Here is a 25487-nt window from a genome sequence, read left to right as displayed (position 1 = left end):
AGTTTTATTGAAGTACATTTGATTTATACTATTGTGTTAGTTTCAGGTGTTCAGCATAGTGATTCAGTTATTTTTTTCTGATTATATTCCATTACAGATTATTACAAGATATTGATTACAATTTTCTGTGCTATATAGTAAATCCTTGTTGCTTATCTATTTTATACATTTTATGTATAGTACTTTGTATCTGTTAATCCCATACTCCTAATTTGTCCCTCCTTCCCTCTCTCTCCCCTTTGGTAACCATAAGTTTGTCTTCTATGCCTGTGAGTCTTTTTCTGTTTTGTATATAGAGTCTTTGTATTATTTTTTAGATTCCACATATAAGTGATATCACATAGTATTTGTCTTTCTCTGTCTTACATACTTCACTAAGTATAATATTCTCTAGGTCCATCCATGTTGCTGCAAATGGCAATATTTTGTTCCTTTTTATGGCTGAGTAATATTCCTTTATATATATATTTATATATATATGTATATATATCATATATATATATCTTATCTTCTTTAACTGATCTGTTGATGGGCACTTGGGTTGTGTCTATGTCTTGGCTATTATAAATAGTGCTGCTGTGAACACTGGGGCACATGTATCTTTTTGAATTAGGTTTTTGTTTTTTCTGGGTATGTACCAGGGAGTGGGATTGCTGGATCATATGGTAGCTCTATTTTTATTTTTTTAAGGAACCTCCATACTGTTCTCCATAGTGGAGGAACCAATTTGCATTCCCAACAACAGTGTACAAGAGATCCCTTTTCTCCACACCTTCTCCAGCATTTATTATTTGTAGACTTTTTGATGATAACCATTCTGACAAGTGTGAGGTGATACCTCATTGTGGTTTTGATTTGCATTTCTATAATAATTAGTGATATGAGCATCTTTTCATCTGCCTCTTGGCCATCTGTATGTCTTCTTTGGAAAAATGTCTATATAGGTCTTCTGCCCATTTTTTGATTGGGTTGTTTATTTTTTCAATCTTGAGTTGTATGTGCTGTTTGTATATTTTGGATATTAACTCCTTGTTGGTCGCATCGTTTGCAAATATCTTCTCCCATCCCATAAGCTGTCTTTTCGTTTTGTTGATGATTTCCTTTGCTGTGCAAAAGCTTTTGAGTTTAATTAGGTTCCATTTGTTTATTTTTGCTTTTATTTATTTTTCCTTGGGACACTGATCTAAGAAAATACTGCTACAATTTATGTCAGAGAATGTTTTGCCTATGTTCTTTTCTAAGAGTTTTATGTTGTCATGTCTTATATTTAGGTCTTTAAGCCATTTTGAGTTTATTTTTGTATATGGTATGAGGGAGTGTTCAAATTTCATTGATTTACATGTAGCTGTCCAGCTTTCCCAACATCACTTTTTGGAGAGACTTAAGTCATTTATTATGTATACTCTGAGATGAACAGATAAAATGCTACTCTGCACAGTACATATTACTACTTACATTTAAATAGAAATTAATTAAATTTAATTGAAATTTAGCCATACTAGCCACATTTCAAGTACTCAATAGTCAATAATCAATTTCAAGTATTCAGTACTCACAAATGTATGACTGTTATTAATATACATAATATATATTAAGTATATGTAAATTTAATTATTTGGAATTTCTTCTTAGGAGAATGAAAGACTGCTGTCTTATTCTGTAGTTTAATGTCTCTTTGGACAGCAGACTTATCAACCTGCTTCCACTTCTACACCTGATCAGGGGAAAAAAAAGTTGGAGAGGAGATTTAAAGAAAGACAAGTAATGGAGTATCTGCACACCCACTCTTTAGAATGTCTAGGATATTTTATTTTCTTGTGGGTACAATTCACATCAAAGGAAGATAACTGGACCAGAGGCATCTTACCAGTTTTTTGGCCACCAGCAGCACATATCTCCAGACTAGATTGTTGATGAAAGGAGCTAAGGCAGGTGGAAGATATAGAGAAGCCTCTAGATTCCCAGGTCAAGGAATTGAACAGTATAAAATGCCTATGAACAACAACATAAAGCATTTCTACTCTATTCCTACCCTCCTACCCTCACTATTTATATGTTTACCTCTCCAAGTGTACCAAGGGCCATTTGGTGTTAACCCAAAAAGAAATAAAAACTAAGAAGACAAAAGTTTCAAACTGCACCCAGTTAACTCTTCATATCTCCTGCGTGTTCCCATCACTAGAAACTTAGAACAATTAAACAGATGGAATAAAAAAGCAGATCCTCCCCTTCTCACCCCAAGTCCCTGTCTAGTGGCACATGTCTATCATCTATCCTGGGAGAGGGATAGCTTTAAATCTATTGGGATAGTAATTTTTTAGATTAGATCAAACTTTAAATCACTGAAATTGTTTGAAAAGCTGTAGACTCTACCTGAAAAGTTGTTAAGAAATAAAAAAGAAAACTCAACATAAAGTAATTAAAGCTTTACTAGAATTACAAAGCCTTTTAATGTTAATTCGTTATTAATTTCATAAGTCCTCAGTAAATTGATTAAATTTGTTTTCATAATTTATGAAGAAGAAAGATGTTAACACAAATTTTGGACAGAAAGGAATGCCTACAAATCATGTGAACAATTAACTAATTCATTGTGTATAATCTGAGGTGCACAGATACAAATGCTGCTATGCATGGTATAATTATCAAGGTACTTAGGACATGTCTCATCTAATCTATTAAACAATATGATGTCACAGATGTATATAGCATTTGAAAGTCCAAATCTCGATCTGAAATAATTTAGGTAAAATGCTAAATCCATGAAGTAGAACAACTGTCAAAATACTTACACATGAAATTAAAAGATTATACACTCTAGGTTCTATTCAAAAAAGTTCACTCAGTAAATATTAAGTGAACATAATTTATGTTTCAGACATTGTTTTAGCAATGAGGGATAGGATGCTTTCTACCTTCAGGGAGTTGACATTAATTGAAAGAAAAGAGAGTGTCAAATAATAATAGTGAAATATGATGAGTAAAATGGAAGTACAGATTTCTGTTTCTTGTGATAAGTAATTGGCATCAATTTAACCATCTCAATAAAAACAACTTTTTAATGTTTAAAGCCATGAGAGTCATTATGAAGATATAACACAAAATATTTATACACCAAATAACAATGCATTTACCTTTATGAGGCAAAATCTACAGGAGAAAAAGGGAAATACAGATAGTAACACACCAAAAATTGAAGAGGGAAAATAAATAATTAAATTTCCAACTCAAAAGAAAAAGCAAAACAAAATAAAATATAATGAAGGTTATAATAAAGACAAAGTAGAAATTACAAGGTAGTTAATAGAAAAACAGTAGAGCGCATTCATTAATAATGGAAATTCTGAAAAAATCCACTTCTCTTAATTTTCTTGATCAGAAAAAAGGGGGTAATAATACAAAATGTAAAATAGGAAATAACAAATGGGAACTAAACATTGAAACAGAAAAAGGGTTTTTTTTTAATCCTAAGAAATTACTTTGAAGACTTCTTTGCAAATAAACTTGAAAACCTAAATAAAAGAGATAGTTTTCCTAGGCAAATACAGATTACCAAAAATGAGTAGAAAGCACAAACAGACCAAATTTCATAGGAGAACAAAGTGATCAAAGTGATTAACTATTTCCAAAAAGCACAAGACCTGGATGAATTTATAATGGAATTCTATCAAACTTCCAAAAGTCAGATGATGCTAACACCCAGATAAAGTGCTACACCTTTGAGAATGAAGGAAAATACCTTTTCATGAAACAAATGTAAAAGGATGGCTAAAACAAATGAAGACAGTACTCAAAAATAAAAGATGAATATCACTTATAAATATCAATACAAAATACTAAATAATATATTACCAAGCAGAATCCAATACCTCATTAAGTTTATAATATATCATGACCAAGAAAGCTTTAGTCCAGAATGCAAATTGTTTCAATTAATACTATACACCATACTAATAGATTTAAAGAGGATAAAGCTCAAAATTATTTCCGGAAATGTTGAAAAAGTCTTTGAAAAATTTCAGTACCAATTCCTGATTTTAAAACTAAATCAAGCAAGTCAAGGGATAAGTTCTTAATGTGAATATTCATATGAAGAAACACTAGAGTCATTTCCATAAGAACTAAAACGAGGCAAAATTACCCATTATCTCCACTACTATTCATTATTATATTAGACATGTTTGACAATGAAACAACATAATGCTTTTAGACAAGATAATTCGATTAGTTGCATATGAGTTGGTAAATAAAATAAATACTTTTTTGTATATGGTATGATAGCATATTTTGAAAACACATGATGCTTAAACTAACAAAAAAAATCAGTAAGGTAGCAGGAAGGTAGTAAGATATAAAATGAACATTCATAAATCAATGACATTGATATGCAAAACCAGAAATCAGGTAGAGGACATTAGAGTTGAGGAAATATTTACAGGAGAAAAAAATTAAATACTTAGGATTCAATTTAAGAAATATGAAAAATCTATGAGTAAATCTTAAAACATTCCAGAGAGATACAAAATTAACATGAAGATTTAGAAAGACAGCCCATGTTCCCATATTAGATGATTCAATGTTATAAAGATGTTAGTTTTCCCAAAGTTAATTTACAAATTTAATGCAATCCCAATAAAAATACCAACAGCTCTTTTTTAAATGTATCTAAACTTGTTGATAATAAAGCTCCTATTTTTTTTTAAATGACACGCAATAGCCAGGAAAACTGAAAAGGAAAAGCAAAACAAAATGAAAATATGAGGTGGGGCCAGCTTTATAAGATATTAATACTAAATGTTTTAGTCTCAAAATACTGTTGAATCTCTAATGTTAATATAGTGTGGTGGCAAATAAATAGAAAAACAAATGAAAGAATGGAATAGAAAGGACAGAAATCACAAAAGTACATAAGAAAATGTAATATATGATAAAGTTGACATCTCAAATAATGGAAGCAAAGATTGACTTTTTAATAAATCATGCTGAGTCAACAGAAAAGCCATTTGAAAAAGATAAAAATTAGATTCATACTTTACACCATACACAGAAATAAAATTCAAATGCATCAGGGAATTAAGTAAAAGAAATAAAATCATACAAATGCTAAAAGTAAACATAGATGAATTCCATTCAAAGTGGAATATAACCAGTAACACGGAAACAAAACTGTCATAAAATGGTTAACATAACCACATTGAATGGGGATAAGGAAGAAAAGAACTAACCTAAGTTACTTTTGGGAACAGTATTTTGATTACATACTGCAAAGATAAAGGCAAAAAAAATTGTATATGAATATTTTATTCTAGTTAATTTTTTATAGACGTGTTAAAATTATAGAATTACTTTATGTATTTACTGGAATTGAACAAATACTAAAATATACTATGGGTAAATGAGAGCCAGGTGTCTCCCTGATGGAAAAAGAAATTACAGATAAGGAAAAGGGAAAGGTTAGAATGAACCCTATTGTCTTTGGATTGGAAACAGGGCTGTCAGTATTGACTTCTGGTTTATAATACATATACACAGGGATAGACATAGAAATATAGATGCCTATGAATGTGTGTGTAGAACATATATTTTCTCCTTCTGCCCAATGAGAAGGTCAAGAAGCAATGACACCCAATATTAAGAAATACACCTGGTGCTCACATCTTGGTTTCTAAATACCATTCTACAAAAAGAGGAACCAGGGTTCTTGGAGAAATGATGAATTCCATTGCTGGATCAAGAGGAGCCTGGAAAATTTTATGTGTTAGAAAGTAAGGATATGCTCAGAAAATGATAGAAACATAAAAGAACAGAGAAATAAAATTATAGGACATACCAGTTGTCAAATTTTCATTTTGAGCAATAAAATAAACGATGGTAAAGGATAATAAACTATAAGATAAGACATATATCTAGAGGTCTACACTGAGTAAATAAATAAGTGAACAGATAAACAATTGGACAAGTCACAGATCCTAGTTACTGCAGAATTACAATTAATTTGTGTAGAAGGAATGATGATAATATTGACTTACCACTTGACAAACATCACAGTAATGCTTCTGCAGGTAAGAATCATTGATACAGACCAGAGGAATGGACAAAAGTGTGCTGAGAATATCTGCATAGTTCTCCCCAGCGCAGTATCTCCTCACAACATATTTATTAATCAAAAAGAAAGATAATAAACTTCACAGTGAAGAAACGTGGAAGAAACCACACTTAATGAAAGTGTGGTTTACATCACCAGTAATAAGATATATAAACATCACATGCCTCCTAACACAATACACTGAAAGCACAAATATCACTTTTGTGGTGTTCTTGGCAAAAATGCATAAACACAGCCCAATAATGAAAATATCAGACAAATTGAGGGGCGTTCCATTGGCCAGTATACTTTAAAATTATCATGTTCATGAAACAAACAGAAAAACTGAGAAACTATACCAGGTTGGAGGAGAGTATGGAGGCATGAGAACAAAATGCAATGTGTGATCTTGGTTGGGATTCTGAACAGAAAAAAAGGATGTCAGTGAGGTATCTGCCACAATTTGAATAAGGTCTGTAGATTAGTTAATAGTATTGTATCAATATTAATTTAATGATTTAGATAATGGTTCTATGATTATGTAAATATTAACATTATGGCTGAAAGATTTCTGGGAATTTCATGGATAGATAATATTTTATTAAGCCTAAATTTTATTTTGAAAAAATAATTAAAATAATCTAGGAAAACAGAAAATTAAATCATAGAAAATAGATTAATAATAAACAAAATAGTGTAAAATAATAAAATTTAAGAAAATTTTCAACAAAGAAATTTGACAAAGATAAAATTCGATTTTATGACAAACTAATAAAAACTTTAAAGCCCTTCAAGATTTATTCATAAATGAAAGAATAGATTACTAATATCAGGAATGGCGAAGGAGAAAAGCCCTCAGATCCTAAAAACATTAAAAATATCATAAAAGATGTTATGAAACAATCTAACTCAAGTAAATTTTAAAATTTAAACTCCTTGAAAACTAACCAAAACTAATAAAGTAATTGAACTGCTAAAATTTTTTCCCAAAATACAAACTCTAGGCCAACATGACTTCACCAAGTAATTCTTCCAAATATTGAAGGGAGAAATAGAATCCATTTTAGGTAACTCTTTCAGAGATGAAAAGAGAGGGAAATATAGCTCATTTGTAAATGCTAGCATAATATTGACTCCAAAACTGAAAAAGACATTACAGAAAATAAAATAACTGGCTAATGCCCTTTATGAACATAGATATAAAATTCCAAAACTAAATATTATCAAACTGAATCTAGTGATATTTTAAAAATATTACCATGTCACAACTAAGTAACATTTATTACAGACATGCAAATTTTGTTTAAGTTTTAAAAATCAGCCAAAGTTAGTTACAGAAAAAAAATTAGTAGAATAAAGGGCAAAATATGATCAATATGATGGTTTCAATAGGTGCACAGAAGTCATTTGAACCAGTAGGGAGGTAAAAAGAACCCTAGCAAAATAAGAAGATAAAGGAACTACAAAGAGCATCTTAAAAAAAAAGAAGCTTACATCAAACATCATAATTAATAGTGAAATATAGACTGGTTTCCCTGATATCAGAAACAAACCAGGACTATTCAACACTGATTCTAGTCTTAGTGCAATAGGTCATGAAAAAAGTATAATTTTGAAAATTAATTAGAATGCTCAGTATTTGCAAAATAAACACTATTGGCAAAGTAGTCATTATTGGTAATAGTCATTACTCTCTGTGTTTATAGAAAATCTACATTAATATAACAATACATAAAGTTGATCAATTTAGCAAGGCTGCTGAGGACAGAGTAGATTAGCAAAATATCTATTGTATTTCTATACACTGCTAATAAAAATTAGAAAGTAAATTTTTTTTAAAATCTATTTATACTTACATTAAAACTTCAAGTTAGAAAATTAAATCTAGTAAAATATATTCAGCACTTCTTTACAGAAGACATTAATAAAAATTGAACATATGTGGAAGAATATATGATGATCATGAATTTGGTACAGTAAAAATTCAGTATGGTAAACATTTCAATTTCTCTATATTGATTATAGATTTAATGCAATCCCAATAAAAATCTGGCTGACTTACATTTTGTTTGTTTGTTTTAAAGTGTTGCAGTGGGAAACTTAGAGGTTATTTATTTTGTAAAATGTATACATAAATGCTCAGGACTGAGAATAACAATTTTGACAAAGAAGAACAATGTTGGATTGTCTACACTAATTATACTCTCAAGGCTTATAATTCTACATTAACTAAAACAGTGCAGCATTGCAAAAAATTGGAACTCCTACATACCTTTCAAATATTCCCTTTTATGAAATATCTCTTAGTTTTTCAGGCAGTTTTATCAAAAATTGCTCTGTTGTAGCAATTGTAAAATAATTACATCGAAAATGTTTAGATGTCTTTCTTCCCACATCAAACTGTGAAGCTTTCAAAGCAGTACCATTCCAAATAATAATTGCCAAACCCGCAGTCTCTAACACACATCGGACACTCAAGGAATATGAAATATGATAAAATAACATCAGCAAATGTGGCTTTCACAGTCACCAAAATCCAAGAATGATTACTCGAACTTACCTCCTATATCTGGGCGAAGTTTATTGTCATAGCCTTGAAGCAAGGAGTTGAGAATTTGTGTTATATCTCCTTCATGAATCTTTGGTGCCAAGACCCAAGTTTTGTTCACTGTTAAATCCTCATCATCTTCATCATCTGCTTTATCAACACTAAAGAATTCAAAAACAAAAATTGTATAATAGAAAGTTCAACCAAGTAGTGTATTTTAAAAAATAGTTTAAGATTATTCTAATTATGTAAGAGAATAATAAGAGGGGAAAAAAAGTATTCGAAATATTTTACATTCAGTAAGACTAAGGCCTACATCATATGAACTGTCCTGTTTTAATAATACTCAAAAATGAAGAATCCAGTGCAAGAAAATATCGTATAATATTAATGTAATAAAGTTTTGCCACTCCCACAACTGTCATTTAAGGCCATAGAGATTATGCACTGATAATGTGAGGAGTGGCCCTAGATTTGTGCGGTACACAATCTGCACAACCATACGTAAGTGACTCTATACCACCACACCCTAAAATAAAAATTAAAAGGTAAATAAGTGCAGGAAAAGTTGTAATCATTAGTCTGGTAAAATGTATTTTAAAATGCACGTGTAGAAAAGAAGACTTAAGGAAAGATGAGTGAAGAAGCATTCAAAGAAAAAAGGAAAAAGTATTGAACACACCTATGCTTCTTCCTTTTAAGTCAGAAGAACCGAGACCCCAGACATCTATTCCAAGAACTCTGTCAAAGATTGTCTTACCAAATCATGAGTGGTTGACTCACTCTCCATATATATACATATATATATAATCACGTATACATATATATACATATTATATATATACACATATGTATATATATACATGTCTATATATATACATGTATATATAATCATGCTTTCCATATATATATGTGTATATATATGGAAAGCATGATTATCACATTTTAGGACTAGAAGATGGACTTTAGGGATCAAATAACCCACTGCCTTTATTTTGTAAATGAGGAAACAAGTCAGTAGGGAATCAACCAAAGCACAAACTCATTTATTTTCAAAACTGAGACTCAAACCCTGGTCCTATAGCTAATGCTTCCTGCGACGCCTGTGTGTTTAACAAGCATAAAGTTTCAGCTTACTTATGAACTGTGGTAGAAACATATAGTAACATAGATATTCATCTATAATTCACCAAAAGTAACAAACTACTTTGTTTATTACCCGTAAGTAACCCCACCTTCATTTGAGTGAGATCAACCTAGACTTACACCCAACTTTAGTAAATATTAGTCCTCCACTGAAAAAGTATATATATAAACTTTTATACTGGTAAAATCAGGTAAATCTATATTATTTATTTACATATATTTGAGAGATGAGCTTCCCTCCCACAGTAGATATTCAAGTTTATCTTAAGAGCCTTAGTTGATATTTCTACACTATTCATTCAAATCTCTTTTGCTGTGAACCTAAACATCTTAGCTAATGCAGCCTTTACCCCCTTTATCCTTTTAAATTCTTTTTCAGTTTTATTGAGATATAATTGACATATAACATTGTATATGTTTAAGGTGTACAACATAATGATTTGATCTATGTATATATAGTAAAATGATTGCCACAATAAGTTTAGTTAGCATCCACTCTCTTTATCCTTTTAAAGAATATAAATTAACATTGTAAATTAAAACTTAACCTGTAAGTATTTGTACTTCATTTTATCTTTACAATAATTGTATTGATAGTTATTAACGGAGAGTTAATGGATAATGGAGTACATTATTTTTCTCAATATTTTTCCTCTTCTTCATGTCAGAGAATTATTCTTTTCACTCCACTGACTTCTAACTTGGTCATGTGACATGAAATACTCCTTTCTGCAATGCATCCCTGTCCCATTAAACTCAGGTTTGGCCCTGCAATTTGCTTTGGTTAATGGAATACATGTAACATACATCACTACCAAGCAGATTTATTGTCAGTGCATGGTTCACCATATCTCTGTCCTTCTGCCAGAAGACCAGCCATACTCAGGCAGAGGCTACTACTACTCCATGACTTCACTTTCAGGGTGAAGGCAACATGAACATAGCCACATTTGACCTACAATGGACATGTAGCCTGAGCGAGAAATAAATATTTAGTATTGTAAGCCACTGAGATTTTAGCTTATTACCACTGTATACAAATTTTATCCCTATGTGAACTCCTGGAGTACATTTATTTAACAGATTTTTAATGAAGTGCTCATTTGTATTAATTGTTTTGCTGTATTTAACTTCAAAAATATATACTACTGAAATACAGTTGTATGATTTCCTTTAAATAATTTCTTATTTTCTCTCAATAAAATATATACATACGTACATACATACATTCATTTATAAACTAAAGCATTAAAAGTACTGAAATATTAAGAATCCTGCTCATGTGTCTTCCAGGAAAATTTTAGCTAATTAGAACTTCTGAGATATTGTCAACAACCAAAATTTAGGGCATCCATCTACCTTTAAATCCCAGTTTTATAAAATAAAACATCTGATGGATAGATGCAGACCACTGAACGTATAAGAACTTGATTTTTCTTTGTAGTCAAATGGAAGTTCCCAGAAAAAATATGTTTTTCCTGTGTTTTAGGGTAGTAACATCTTGGTAATCCAGGAAGCACACGCTTATACTGACGTATATCCCCCTTTTCCCAGCTATCTCAGAGGTAATATAAAAATTGACCTCAATGACATCATAAACTAACTTTCCTCATTTTTGTCAAAGCAGAAAAGAAATTTCATTATAGTTAATTTTCTTCATTTTTCCTCCACACTTTCTGAATTACCTTCAGAATATTCATTAACTACCTTAATTTCACACTGGTATTATTTTGGTGACTAAAAAACACTTATAATTTTAAAGATAGTTCATATAGCATATCTGATGTTTCACTATCATTCATAGACTGGAAGTTTTGTAACATTTACCTATGTTGAATGAACATTCATTTGGAGGAAACAAGTATTATTTTCGTAGATAATATTATGGGAATTTGTAGACATTTGCAAGCACTTCTCTTAAATAATTTGAATGAGTATAATTTTATCATTATTGGAAATAAATATACTCCTTAGTATATAATTTTACTAAATTTTTATTTTGATGATTGATGTTTTTATTGTTCTTATCAGCTGTTGAGTAAGTTCCTACCATGTTTCATGAACTGAGTGCTAGGTTTCTTCCATATTAAGGTATGTCATTTAATCCAGAGTAATCCCATGAAATAAACATTACTATTCCTGTTTTACAAATTAGAAAAAAATAGATTTATAGAATTCGCAGGACCCACACTATTAAATAATAGAGCCATGATTTGAAACAAGATTGATTTAGCTTGAAGACTCCTTTTCTCTTTGAAGTTTCCATGGTATCTTACTTTATCTTTGTTAAACAATCCAGGGTAGTTAGATTTTGAGTTTTCTAATTTATAAGAATACAACAATATTTATGGTAAGTAGTTAGCAAGTGCATTTGGGTTGTGCATGGGTAGAATGCTTAGTCTCTGCCTTTGAGTTCTGAGAAGTTAGAATAATAATTTCAAGGAATCACACACACACTCTCTCTGATGAAAAAGACTTTCTAAAGTGTGTGCTCAGTCTTCAGTCCAATGCTTTAATTCATTTATAGAGGAAATACCATGTATTACAAAATATGCTAATTGCTGAAAACAAAAAGATAAGTAAAATTTTATTCTTGATCCATATGATCTTATTTTCTAATGGAGAAAACTATTCAGATGATACAAAAAACCATCATATACAAAGATGCTTATCACAGTGTTATCTATAGTAGCACAAATTTTAAACAAAAGAGCAGGTTTAAGTAAAGTATTATATGTCCATATGGTGTGATTGATGGATCCATTCAATTGGTGATTATGAAAAGTCTGTAAAAATATTAAATTATTTTCATAATTTAATGTTATATGCAAAGTAACATATAATAATTTGCCTTGATCAAAACCTAGGTATAAAATGGCTAAAGATTTAACTGGAAAGCAGTATAATGAATACACTAAGTATTCTATGCTAGTGGAGCTATACAAAATTTAATTTTGTTCTGTATATTAATAGTATACTACAATTTTTCTGCATAATTTTGTAATATAACTATATGAAAAGGAGTTAATTTGACATTAATGCCTACCTAAGAATGAACTGCTTCTTCCTATACACCAGATAGTGCCCAGAAATAAATTTCTAATCATAAAAAATAAGTAATTAAGTAGAGGTTTTTATAGAGACAAGTAGAGCTTTACACTCTGCCAAGAAAATGAAATTGGCAGCCTTAAAAAGTTGCCACTCGATTCTCCTGGGGTAGGAACATGGTTGACTGACAGCCCAGGCGCCAGCCCTCTGGACGAGCACTGCATCTGTACCAGATCCAAGCTTCCCCGGGCTGCTTTCAGGCAATAAATGAACATTGTGGCAATGGTAGTACAGACCCGTTCCTGCAAGACTAGGGCCTCCTCTAAAGGGCAACTTGTGTTGGATGAATCCTGCTGGCCTGGCCAAAGCCTGTTTAGTAGGGCTCTCTAGTCTGAGACTCTTTTAACCGAAACATCCTCTTTGCTTTACACTTGCACAGGGATCAGACCTCCGTTATTATCTGAAGGCTCTCTCTGCTTACTTCCACTTCCTCTCGTTTACCCTGCACAGGCATTTCTCTCAAAAATCTCTTACATGTCCAATCCCAACTTGGCATCTGTTTCTCTGAGGCTTTTGCTTCTCATATTCTTTAATTGACACTTGTAACTTGTTACTAAAGAAAATTTCTGAGTCACCTGTATCAGTGTTGTTTTTTTGGTCTTACTAACTTAGTTTAATACTTTGACAAATCCATCTGATTACATAGTAAATTATTGTATGTAAAAGAGTACTTTAATGATTGTATTACTCTTCTGAATATGACAAGCAAAAGTTTTAAACTAATGATAACTGAGAGATAGGTTAAGTGAAGACAAGGCATGCTAAGCCATATAATCATGAGGAGAATTCATCTTTACAGCTAGAAAATATATATATATATGTCTATAACAAGTCAATCAATCAATATAAACTATTTTTCATACATAGGGTAAATATTCATCAAGATTTTCCCAGGACAATCTTGATTTACACCTGTTGTCCTAGAATAATTACAATATTAATAGTAACCTCTTTCACTCACAAAATGGCCTAATTTGGATGATAAATTGTAAAGTCACCCTGGATATAGTTCATATAAACTTTACTGCAATGCAAATGCCCTTGTTGTGACACCTAGGGAAGACTCTTCCATTATCTAGTAAGACAGTGCAGATGACAGCAAAGGAAACCATAAACAACATGAAAAGACAACCCTCAGAATGGGAGAAAATATTTGCAAATGAAGCAACTGACAAAGGACTAATCTCCAAAATATACAAGCAGCCCATGCAGCTCAATATCAAGAAAACAAACAACCCAATCCAAAAATGGGCAGAAGACCTAAATAGACATTTCTCCAAAGAAGATATACAGATTGCCAACAAACACATGAAAGGATGCTCAACATCATTAATCATTAGATAAATGCAAATCAAAACTACAGTGAGATATCATCTCATACCAGTCAGAATGGCCATCATCAAAAAATCTAGGAACAATAAATGATGGAGAGGGTGTGGAGAAAAGGGAACACTCTTGCACTGCTGATGGGAATGTGAATTGGTACAGCCACTATGGAGAACAGTATGACGGTTCCTTAAAAAACTACAAATAGAAATACCATATGACCCAGCAATCCCACTACTGGGCATATACCCTGAGAAAACCATAATTCAAAGAGTCATTTACCACAATGTTCATTACAGCACTATTTACAATAGCCAGGACATGGAAGCAACCTAGGTGTCCATCGACAGATGAATGGATAAAGAAGATGTGGCATATATATATATATATATATATATATATATAAAATGGAATATTACTCAGCCATAAAAAGGAATGAAATTGAGTTATTTGTAGTGAGGTGGATGGACCTAGAGTCTGTCATACACAGTGAAGTAAGTCAGAAAGAGAAAAACAAATACCGTATGCTAACACATGTATATGGAACCTAAAAAAAAAAAATGGTTCTGAAGAAACTAGGGGCAAGATGGGAATAAAGATGCAAATGTAGAGAATGACTTGAGAACACTGGGAGGGGGAAGGGTAAGCTGAGACAAAGTGAGAGAGTGGCATGGACATATATACACTACCAAATGTAAAATAGATAGCTAGTGGGAAGCAGCTATATAGCACAGGGAGATCAGCTCGGTGCTTTGTGACCACATAGAGGGGTGGGATAGGGAGCATGGAAGGGAGACGCAAGAGGGAGGCGATATGGGGATATATGTATATGTATAGCTGATTTACTTTGTTATACAGTAGAAACTAACACAACATTGTAAAGCAATTATACTCCAATAAAGATGTAAAAAAAATACGATACATATTGCTGAGGCTATGATTACAAAATTGAATTTCAAGCTGTTTAGGACAAGGCAATAAATAATATTAAATCATATAGCAAAACTTAAAAAAAAAAGACTCATCTCTAAGATTGTAACAAACTCCCATAAATTATTTAGAAAAAGATGGATGATCCATCAGGAAAAAAAAAATGGGTAGAGATTTGATTAGGCATTTCACAAACAAAGATAACCAAATGGGAATGAGTACATGAACAGACACTCCACATCATTACTCATGAGGAAAATGTAAATTAAAAACATGAGATACCACTATACATAAACCACAATGGTTAAAATAAAAAACCTTGACAACACCAAGTGTTGATGAGGTTGTGGAACAACTGGAACTCTTGTACAGGGCTGTGAGGGCAAACTGTTAAAACCACTTAGAAAACTCCTTAGATGGATGTGCACACACTCTATGACCCAATAATTACACTCCCAGGTACATACTCAACACAGATGCATAGTATGTTCACCAAAATGCTTGTTCCACAATATTCAGAGAAGCATTAGTGGATGTACCATCAATTCAGAAAAAAGATCCAAATATGCATCAGTAGTGGAATGGATAAATAAAATGGGTTATTTTTTTTTAAAAAGTGCAGATGAAGTTCCAAACAAGTCCTCACCTGTGATCTGTTGCTCATGACAAATTAGTGTTTGTTTATGAACATCAGATACATTTCTATAAGTCAAGTGACAAGTTCCAGGGAAGAAACATACCTCTTCTAATGTTTCTGAGTAGACTATATTTTAATGTCAAAGCCTACAGGAGCTAACTTTTAAAGAGTATGTATAGGCACTGAATTTAGATCTGAAAGTCAAAGAAAATAAAATTTAAAAACTTTAATTCTTATTTTCTTTTTGCCTTTATATTCTACCTGCTTAATTCTTTTGTACAAAGCTCTTTTTAGGGTAGTAATGCTGAATCATTTTTATTGCTCATAAAAGTTGGTAGGGAAGCGAAATAAGTAAAAGATGATAGATAATAGAGTTACAGATTTGAACTTTCAGAGTTTTAGAGAGGTGAAGTGATAGTCCACTCAATTCTGTGATTATCCTCTTAACACAAAAGAATTTGGGACCCATCACTTGAGGCACAGAGAGGAATGCTTTGAAAATTTGAGGAGGGGGAAGGGAAGCATGCCTAGAACATTAAATAAGTGTGTTCCAGTTTGTCCAGTGCTTAACTTTACCATAAAATTGATCACACTGCATCTTAATTAGCTATTTACTTTATTTATTTATGACCCTCTGTAAGCTCCTTGAAAGCCAGGGTTAAGGTTTTCAATGTGATACCATTGGCACTTAGCCTGACATAGAGTAGGTATAAAATTAAAAAAAAATTCACTAAGTAAATGAATAAATGGACCGAATATTAGAAATCATCTTGCTGTTTACAAGTAAAATTACAGTGAATAAAGAAAATAAACAACTGAAAACTGTAATTATTGGTCTTAATCAGAGAATTGATTGTAGTTAACCTAATATAAATTTTAAAACATAGTAGCAGTAGCTTTCTGATTCTAGTATTCATCCATCATAAACTTAAAAAAAAACCTGATTTCTTTCACAATGATAATACAATCTATAAAACAATTACAAAAAATATAGCAGGGAAGATCTGTCTTATGTGAAGAAACTAAAACACCAATTGAAGAATATAAGAATAGAACAAAATAAAGGCAAATAAATATTTTGGCTATAAAACAATATTATTAATACATAATTCTCAAATTAGTTTATAAATTTAATAAAGTTTTAATTAAAATCCACAGTTCCTATATAACAGATTAAAATCATTATACTGTAATTAAGTAGAAGAATCAATATAAGAATTACAAGAAATTATTGAAAAATAGATTGTTAGATGAAATTTGCCAGAATAAAAAGAAAACAAAATAAAGTTACTGTAATCAAAACCATATTGTGATAACACATAAAGAAATCAGTGAAAACAAAATCAAACCTTCAAATTCAGATCCCAAGTGTCTAGAAATTCAGTATACAATAAACGTGACTAGTCAGTTTAGAAATGAAAGGATAAATTATTCAGTAACTTGGATTGAAAGGTTTATCAAGCCATTTAGAAAAAATAAATTAGATTACTACTTAGACAATAAATTGCAGATATATTAGAGATCAAAATATAATAAAGTATAAAACTATTAAAGAAAATATTGAAAATGTTTTTTAACTTTTGAGATGAGGAGGTCTTTCTATGCAACATGTAACCAAACCAGGAAAGGAAAAAAAAAATGACAAAAAAAAAAGGAAAAATAACTCATGGAGGACATAAGACAGTTTAGACAAAGACTGGAGACAAAGGATAGATTGAGACAAAGATATTTACAACATAACTGGTATACAGAAATTTCAGAGGGAAAAAAAGACTAATAAAAATAACAAACTGTGCTAACATTTACTGGTAGCAAGGGAGAATAACTTTAAAATGTGACAAATTTTAGCCATCACATTGGCAAAATATTAAAAGATTCATTACATTCAGTACCATTGATAATATAGATAAATGGCATTTTTATAACCATTAATAGAATAAATTGCTCTAATAGAATAAATTGAGTAATTTGGCAACATTGATGAAATATTGAAACTAAAAGCATGTACATATGTGTATATATATATATATATATATATATATATATACACAGTAACAATATTCATAATAAACAACAAAAAAGAGAATCTGTAATGGAATAATTTAACAAATTATGATACTTCCTTAATATAGAATACCATATTATCATTAAAAAGGAGGTACAACTAAGTATGTGTACAAACCTACAAAAATATCTTTGATACTAGCTGTGTGACAAAAACAACTGTTAGATTTCTATACCCTGAGAATGTACATACAAATGCGTATACACATATTTGTTTAAACTTATGGAAAAACCTGGAAGTATAGGCTCCAAATTGCTAAGTAATTTTGAGGAGTAGAATGGACTAAGTGTTATTCCATTATTATTCACGTTATATGATCAAAACGATTATGACATTAGGGAAAAAATTTTTGGTTTTCCCATATATTTCAACAACATATATTTATATCACTTAGAGATTGCTTAAATTGTTTGTTTAAGGAAACAAGTAAAGAAAAATAAGGTCTAAACTATTTGTGGTAAAAAATTTAAAATATTTTATGTCCACAGAATAGAACAGAAATTGGATTATATATTAATGATTCTACAATTTGAGATGTGGAATATTAGTCTCAGAGAAAAAATAAAACATGACATCTTCATCCACTGTGATTTTTATGTAGTTTCCTTGGTAAGATAGAATACATAGCATCTTTAAAATTACACTAATGTTAGGAAATTAAAGGCAATAGAGATTACTTTGGGCACAGAGAGCTTCACTGTTAGTTTCAAAAGGGGTATGGCCAATTCCTAAATCTAGTAGAACATAGTTTGATCTGGTTAGATAAGATACAGGAGTGTAGGGTTATATTAGTTAATGAGAAAAGCGACAGATTGATATCAGAATCGATTTTTAAAAATTAGTATAGTGATATATTTTTAGAAAGAAAACAAAAACAGAAAAATATAAAATATAGCAGATTATTTTTTGTAACATCTTTGCTCATAGTTTAGTGATTGATCCTTAAGATAACAACTAGTACTAATAATAAAACAATATATTTTTCCAGTTTTGGGATTTTTTTATTTGCTTTGTTTGGCAGGCCAATGCTATTTTGTTAAAACAGAGTTTAGAAAATTGGGAATCGTGCTTCCAAAGAATAGTCTTTAGGGGGATGATGAATACACAGAGATTATAAATGTTCTTTTGAGAATGGTTCCATGTGAATATTTTTTGGAGGAAGGGAAAGAAACCATAATTTTCTTCACATTCCATTAAAAAATTACCGCTGGATTGAAAGTATATTAAACTGAACACCAAATTTTCCATTGTTCCACTTTATATTCATACAACATAATGGAACATAAATTAGACTTAGAAACATATAACACTTCATGACATTCACATTCTCTAAGCCTTTGATGCACTTATGCATCAGATAAATTCTATCAGGCTGCTAAAATTTTTGCAAAATTAAGGCATAATATTGAGGCTTATTAAATTATAAACGATATGAAAAGATCTTAAAATTAAATGGAAGAAAGAAATGGGAGTCGTTCTTTTGAATGCAAAAAGATGTACCTTCTCCCTAAGTCTTGGGACCATAAAATGAGAGGTAAAATAGTTTCATTGACATAAGTATCCTCTCAGAACTTTCACTTCAAAAGGGAGAGAATACAAATGAGTAGAACAGAAACAACAAAACACTCTAGTCAACTCCAGTTATGATAATTTGCAGGTTTTTCAGAAAGAATTGTACTAAGGAAATGACAGAAAGAAATATACACTCATAAGACACCTGCACAGAGTAACAAATTGTAGAACACAGATGTCTGATTAAAACTTAAATTTAATCCAACCAATAGGGCTACATTGTTCTACTCAATGTGGCTATTTAGTAGAAAAATAATCCCTGCTGATAACACTCTACTGCATGTGTTGGAAAATTATTCTAATAGTGGTACACATCTAGGCCGACTGAGAGGTAAATGACCTGCCTATATTGAAATGGATATTTGTCTAAAAATAGGGAGAAATGTTAAATCTCTAAATGAATTGTATTTGTAAGGAGAGAATGCCTACAGTTCAAAAATTTACTTCTAAACTAAGTTATATAGGTTTTAATAGGACGTTGCTATCTTAATGTCATATGTTAGATGACCAAAGTAAGGGATATCTTAGGAATATAGTTTTCAAAAGGCCCACCAAAGCATGAGACCATACCTCTGGCCACAGAATATTAGTGTTATCTTCCTATGTATATTTTTCACTAACACTGACCTGAACTTATGCCTATGACAGCTAAGAGCATTCAATCTTTTCCCAGAGTTACAATTGATGCCAATCTCCTTAGTGTCCCCACTATAGCTCATCTAGAATTGCAAGTAGCTGTTATAGCATTTTATTGTCTTTACTTGTTTATATTGATAGACCATCTCAACATTAACTACTAGAGTTTAAGTTCAGTGGGGTCAGGGGCTCTGCCTTCTTTGTCCAGCACGTATACTATCACATATATGTCCTATATACACTATACAAACACTACTAGCGCAAAGATTATGTCTTGCTTTCCACTGTGTCTCCAGTTCCCTGCTTAATACATGGTAGGCACTGAGTAAATATTTGTTGAATGAATGCTAATGCTTAATAACTGTTTATTGAATGAATTAATAGCTAAGACTATTTCCTGAAACATGGGGCTTCAGTTGGTTAAACCATTTTAGTACAGATAGAATTAGATTCTGAGATATTTAAAAGTAGAAAAAAACATAAATTTCATCTGGCTCTCACAGAGTACAAGAACTCTAACTCTTCAAGAACTTCTGCTTGAAGTTTAGTGACAAGACATCCATTATTTTGTTAGAGTGCTTTTGTACTGATGAAAATCTGGCTTCACATAGCTTTCACTACTTGTTTATGGTTTGTCTGTAACATCTATACATAATAAATTCAACAATGATTTTCTCTAGCATCCTCAATATGATTCCTCAATAAAATTTACCTGAATTCAAAATTCTTGCTTTTAACTCTCTATCCAGTGGTGTTTTTTCTAGATCAAGAACTCCAGTTCGTGTAAGTTTTTCCTAAAATAATTAATCCAGCACTACACATAATATTCTAGATTATGTGATAAATACATAGCGGACTGTAACTTACTGAGCTTGTGTCAATTTTACTGTCTCTCCTCTTCTTTCCTCTCCTCTCCTCTCCTCTCTTCCTTTCACCTTTCCTTTCCTTTCCTTTCCTTTTTTTCATTTCCTTTCCTTTCTTCCTTTTATCCCTCCGTCCCTTACTTTCCAACCCCCTCATCCACAGTTATGTTAATTGCTTTGATTTATATGGCATTTGTAATCTTGGAGGAAAGGTGATTAAAAATTCAGGCTCTGGGCATAGAGCACATGGGATCTGAGTCTTGGATTCAGCATTATCAGCAAGATGATCTTTAGTGAGTTTGTAAAAATTTCTGTGCCCTGGTTTTTCCATCTGTGAAATGGGGAGAATAACAGTATCTGGGCTTTATTTTCCCTTCATTTTTGATTGGTAGTTCGGCTAAGTATAACCTTCCAGGTTGAACATTTATCTTTAGAATTTTGGAGACATTTCCTCCATGGTTTTCTGGTATTATAGATGAGTAATCTCATGATGTTCTAATTCTCTTTCCCTGACTGTGATCTTTTCTATCAGTACCCTCTAACCTTAAAAATTTAGACTCCTGTTTATCTTTGGAGTTGTGAAGGTATATTTCCTTATTTTGACTACAAGATGTTTTCCTTTGATTAATACCATAAACCTCAGCCTCAGCAGCGTGTATAATGGTAGTACTCATGTAGAACACTAGACACAAGCACTATCCATATGGTTAGTTCTCATGTCTAGTTTATTCACCACTGTAAACACAGCAAGTTGCACTGTGTAGAGCACATAGCAGGTATTCAATAAATATTTGTTGAATGATCTCTCCCATAATCCAAAAGATATTTAATAATGCACAAACAATTCAAGGAGTTTACTGCACTTAAATTTAACTAGAATAAAAAATTCTAGAATTACTGAGATTCCAAGAATATCTGTTGTTATGACTTTTCAGTTAAAACTTTAACTGTCATGTACTTTGCAAAAATTTTCTCTCTTGGTCTTGAAACAAGCTGGAAAGGTAGATGCCAGTTCTACTTTTCACAAACGAGGAGTCTCTGCCTCAAAGATTTGCCTGATTTCAGCCTAGTGGGAAGTGCTGAGGCTGAAACTAGAATTTACATCTAATGGTCGAGTCTAGGATTCTCAGTTGGTAGCATGCATATATGTGAATTATTCTCCTGAGGCCTGTGGCAGTCATTTCATCATATTTTGACAATATCTCAAGAGCCCTTTTTTTCAGTTTTTCGCCCTGCCTGTCTCCTCTTCTTTGGGACCCCACCTTCATTATTATTTTCTTAGACAAATTTTAATCACCTTTATATAAATATATATATATAAAATACTAGATTTGTCTTTTTCATTTTTAAGATGAAAAAATCAAACATTTCCTTTTGTTGATAAGCCAAAAATGTGACTCATAGTATATAATAGGATAAAAAGGAAGACGAGTATACCAAAAAGACTCTATACACAGGGGATTTATCAATTATAGCATTTACATTTTAACTTCAAAATCATTTTGTCCCTCAGTTCTTCTTTGAATATTTAATTATCATGGAGCATCATTAGTCATTTTGTACTCATTTGCATCTACATTTTATTAGAAAATGAAGCCAAAGCTCTGTATGCCTAAAGAAAAATCATGCATTACCATCTCCACAAAATATATTACTGAAATTATTTTAAAATAATATATTTTATAATGTAATTATACTTGAATATTGTCATTTGGGCAACTGACTGCTAAATTGTATGATTATCGACTCATGAGATTGTTTTTAGAAACAATCTCTAAAACAATCTCTCTTTAGCTCTCTCAAAGTATAACTTCTTAGTCAAAGCTTACCATAAATTACATTTTAGATTATGTAAAATCTCAAAGCACTTTTTCAATTCTTTTCAAAAGTCTGATTATAATTATATTTTTTTCAACATTACAAATAAGCTTTTTCAACTGAAAAAGCTCAAGCTTTTTCAACTCAAGCTTGAGAGATTTTAACCAACTTGCCAAGATGCCATAGAGCCTCACAAAGAATGAAACATAGGAACCATGACTACAGCTTTTAATTACAACAACAGGATTGGTTTTCATAGTTCAGCAATGTAAAAATCAATGAAGTGCCTCTCCTTTATGCTCTTGATGAAAAATAATGAGTAAACAAGCTACTGTCTTTGATTAGATACAAAAAATAATAGCCTCCAATTCGGTAAATCCCAAAATAGGTGACTTTGAAAATTTAATTTAGAAACTGGCATCAGACATCAGAATTCTTACAAATAGAACCATCTGTGATTAGTTTTAGAAAGGTCCCTCAAAAGAAGAAGAAAGGAAGAAGAAATTATGAATGTAAATGGTTTATACATGTTGACATCAATTATCTTCAACTAAATATTAAAAGGATAAAAAGTTCATCACAACTGTAGCTACTTTGAAAAGTGAAGACATACACTCCCATAACTGAGACCCTAAGAGTTAATTACAACAGCAACATACAGCTTTATTTTTTAATATGTATTTTTTCACTGGCCAGAATAATCCATATTCTCTATAGTACTACGATAAAACGATTTATTTATTTTAGCTGCATAACGCATCTCTCTCTCTCTCTCACTCATACATATGACCAAAACAAAAGTACACAGCATTCCCAATTAGAATTTCCCTCTTGAAAACTGCTACAAAAAGCCAGTGATGCAGCTATTGAGTTATTTTATGTTTCAGTTCAAATCTTAGAAATATTGAATATGAAAACTTGAAGAAATCATAAATGATCTACTACTGCCCTTCATTTCCTAGATGAAAGAACTGTGTTCAGAGTGGTTAAGGACCCTTGACACATAGAATCATGTCTCCAGACTTCCAGAGCCCATCTCTGCCCACTATACCACACAACTTGTTAATTCTGAGCAGCTTGAAGAGAGTCTGAAACCCATCATGATTCTCATAATGTAAATATCCTCAAGAAGAAAATGTATTATTTAAAACCAAACATCTCTTTAAGTAGACAGTATGCCCTTTAGTAAGCAGCTTGTCTATTAGGTTGCAAGAGAAACTTGCACTTACAGTGATAAATCAGCTTACAGGTTGTTATTTCAGAAAATTACTGGGTTAGTCTGTTTTTACTTATGAGAACACAGATTCATTTGCGATATTATGAAGATGCATGAGAGCACTAATACATGGCCTACCAAAATATCTTCCATAATTTTATAATATATTAAAAGAAATAAACCATTACAAGGCACTTAAATATAAGAAATAATTAATCAAGTAGTATGTTTGTGCTCATGCAGAACATTTATGTTTCTAAGGGAAAAGGGTAAATAAACTAAAACTGTAATATTTAAAAAACATTGAGTGTCAAACATATTCTGGCAAGTCTAATATTACTTAGCATACTTTATTCTCTATTTTTGGAGAGAAAATACAGTTGTTCTATCTGTTAGTAATGGTAAAAATCCACTCTAGCTATATGCTAAAAATAATCATCATAATAATAAATTTTAGCAGTGATGCAAGTACTTAAAAAGGCATTTTTCCATCTCTATAGTGATTGCATTTTACTCTTGAGTTCTAAGCACTCCCTCTCTCTCTTCCTCTCTGTCACACACACACACACACACACACACACACACACAGGACAATCACATCACCTTACAATATTTATTTACTTGTACACAGCCAAGTTAAAAAAAATGATTCAAAGCTGGCTCAGTAAAATATACATGGTTATTTCTAACTTAAATGTAACATAGCTTCAACCCTGATGGATTTTTAGCCATATTTATGATCTTTCTTAATGTAAAACTTTGATTTTTTTTTTAGAATAGCAAAAAGGTAAGGGAAAAGGCAATATTACTGTATAAAAAAGCATCATACATGCCATGCTCTGTAAGAAGTTTCTAAAATAACTTTGTCTTTAAAATGCAGAATCATCCAGAAAGTTCATCAGTGGCATTCATTGACTAAATGTAGTAGCGAAAACATTTCTACTCCCCTCCCCACTTCCAGTAACTGAATCTTTACTAGTTTCTACTCTGCTTCAACTGAGTTAATCTCCATGCTTCACACATAGGCTAATTTCATTCTATCAGAAAAAGAGTAGATCTAATCAAAAAATAAACTGATGGTAAAATGTTGCACATGTGCCCAGGGAAATGCAAATTATTTAACCTAGAATGATTTTTTTTTTTTAAAAAAAAGGAGAAATGATGGGGAAGTGGGTAGATACCAAAGAATAGTTTTGAGTCCTTGAATTTACTCACCAGTTTCCCAGATGCAGGGTCAGTAACAGGAACATCAACCTCAACCCTTTCCTTTGACTCCACAGAAGAAAAGGGTAGAAGAGAAGAGTTTTCCAAGAACCCATTGGGATCGCTTTTTCCGCTCAGTTCTCCAAGCCAGGACTTTTCCTCCCACCTTAGCTGCAGCCTGGTGAGTACAGAAGGGAGAGTGTGGGAAGGCAGTACACCTCCCAACCAGGTAGGATGCGACTCCCAGCGGAATTGAGCAAGGGAGCCAATCAGACCGAGAGGATGCTGGCATAAATTATCTGAAAAGAAGTTGGGCCAATCAACGGCCCCAAAA

The 25487-nt window shown here is 31.6% G+C and overlaps 1 protein-coding gene across 2 annotated transcripts in view; it reads right to left on the bottom strand.

The window, feature by feature from the left end:
• GABRG1 (gamma-aminobutyric acid type A receptor subunit gamma1) overlaps positions 1–25269 on the bottom strand; it is a 62841-nt gene extending 37572 nt beyond the window's left edge. For both annotated transcript variants that reach the window (XM_060147300.1, XM_060147301.1), the window contains exons 1-2: positions 25166–25269; positions 8646–8794 (exon numbers count right to left, since the gene is read on the bottom strand). In XM_060147300.1, the coding sequence (XP_060003283.1) occupies positions 8646–8794; positions 25166–25269 (253 nt within the window). The remainder of the gene's footprint in view (positions 1–8645; positions 8795–25165) is intronic.
• Positions 25270–25487: the final 218 nt, after the last annotated feature.

This window comes from Lagenorhynchus albirostris, chromosome 4 (genome assembly GCF_949774975.1).
Source record: "Lagenorhynchus albirostris chromosome 4, mLagAlb1.1, whole genome shotgun sequence".
Taxonomy (NCBI): domain Eukaryota; kingdom Metazoa; phylum Chordata; class Mammalia; order Artiodactyla; family Delphinidae; genus Lagenorhynchus; species Lagenorhynchus albirostris.
The sequence above is the reverse complement of the archived record's forward strand: the minus strand, read 5'-3'. Positions and strand labels throughout refer to the sequence as shown.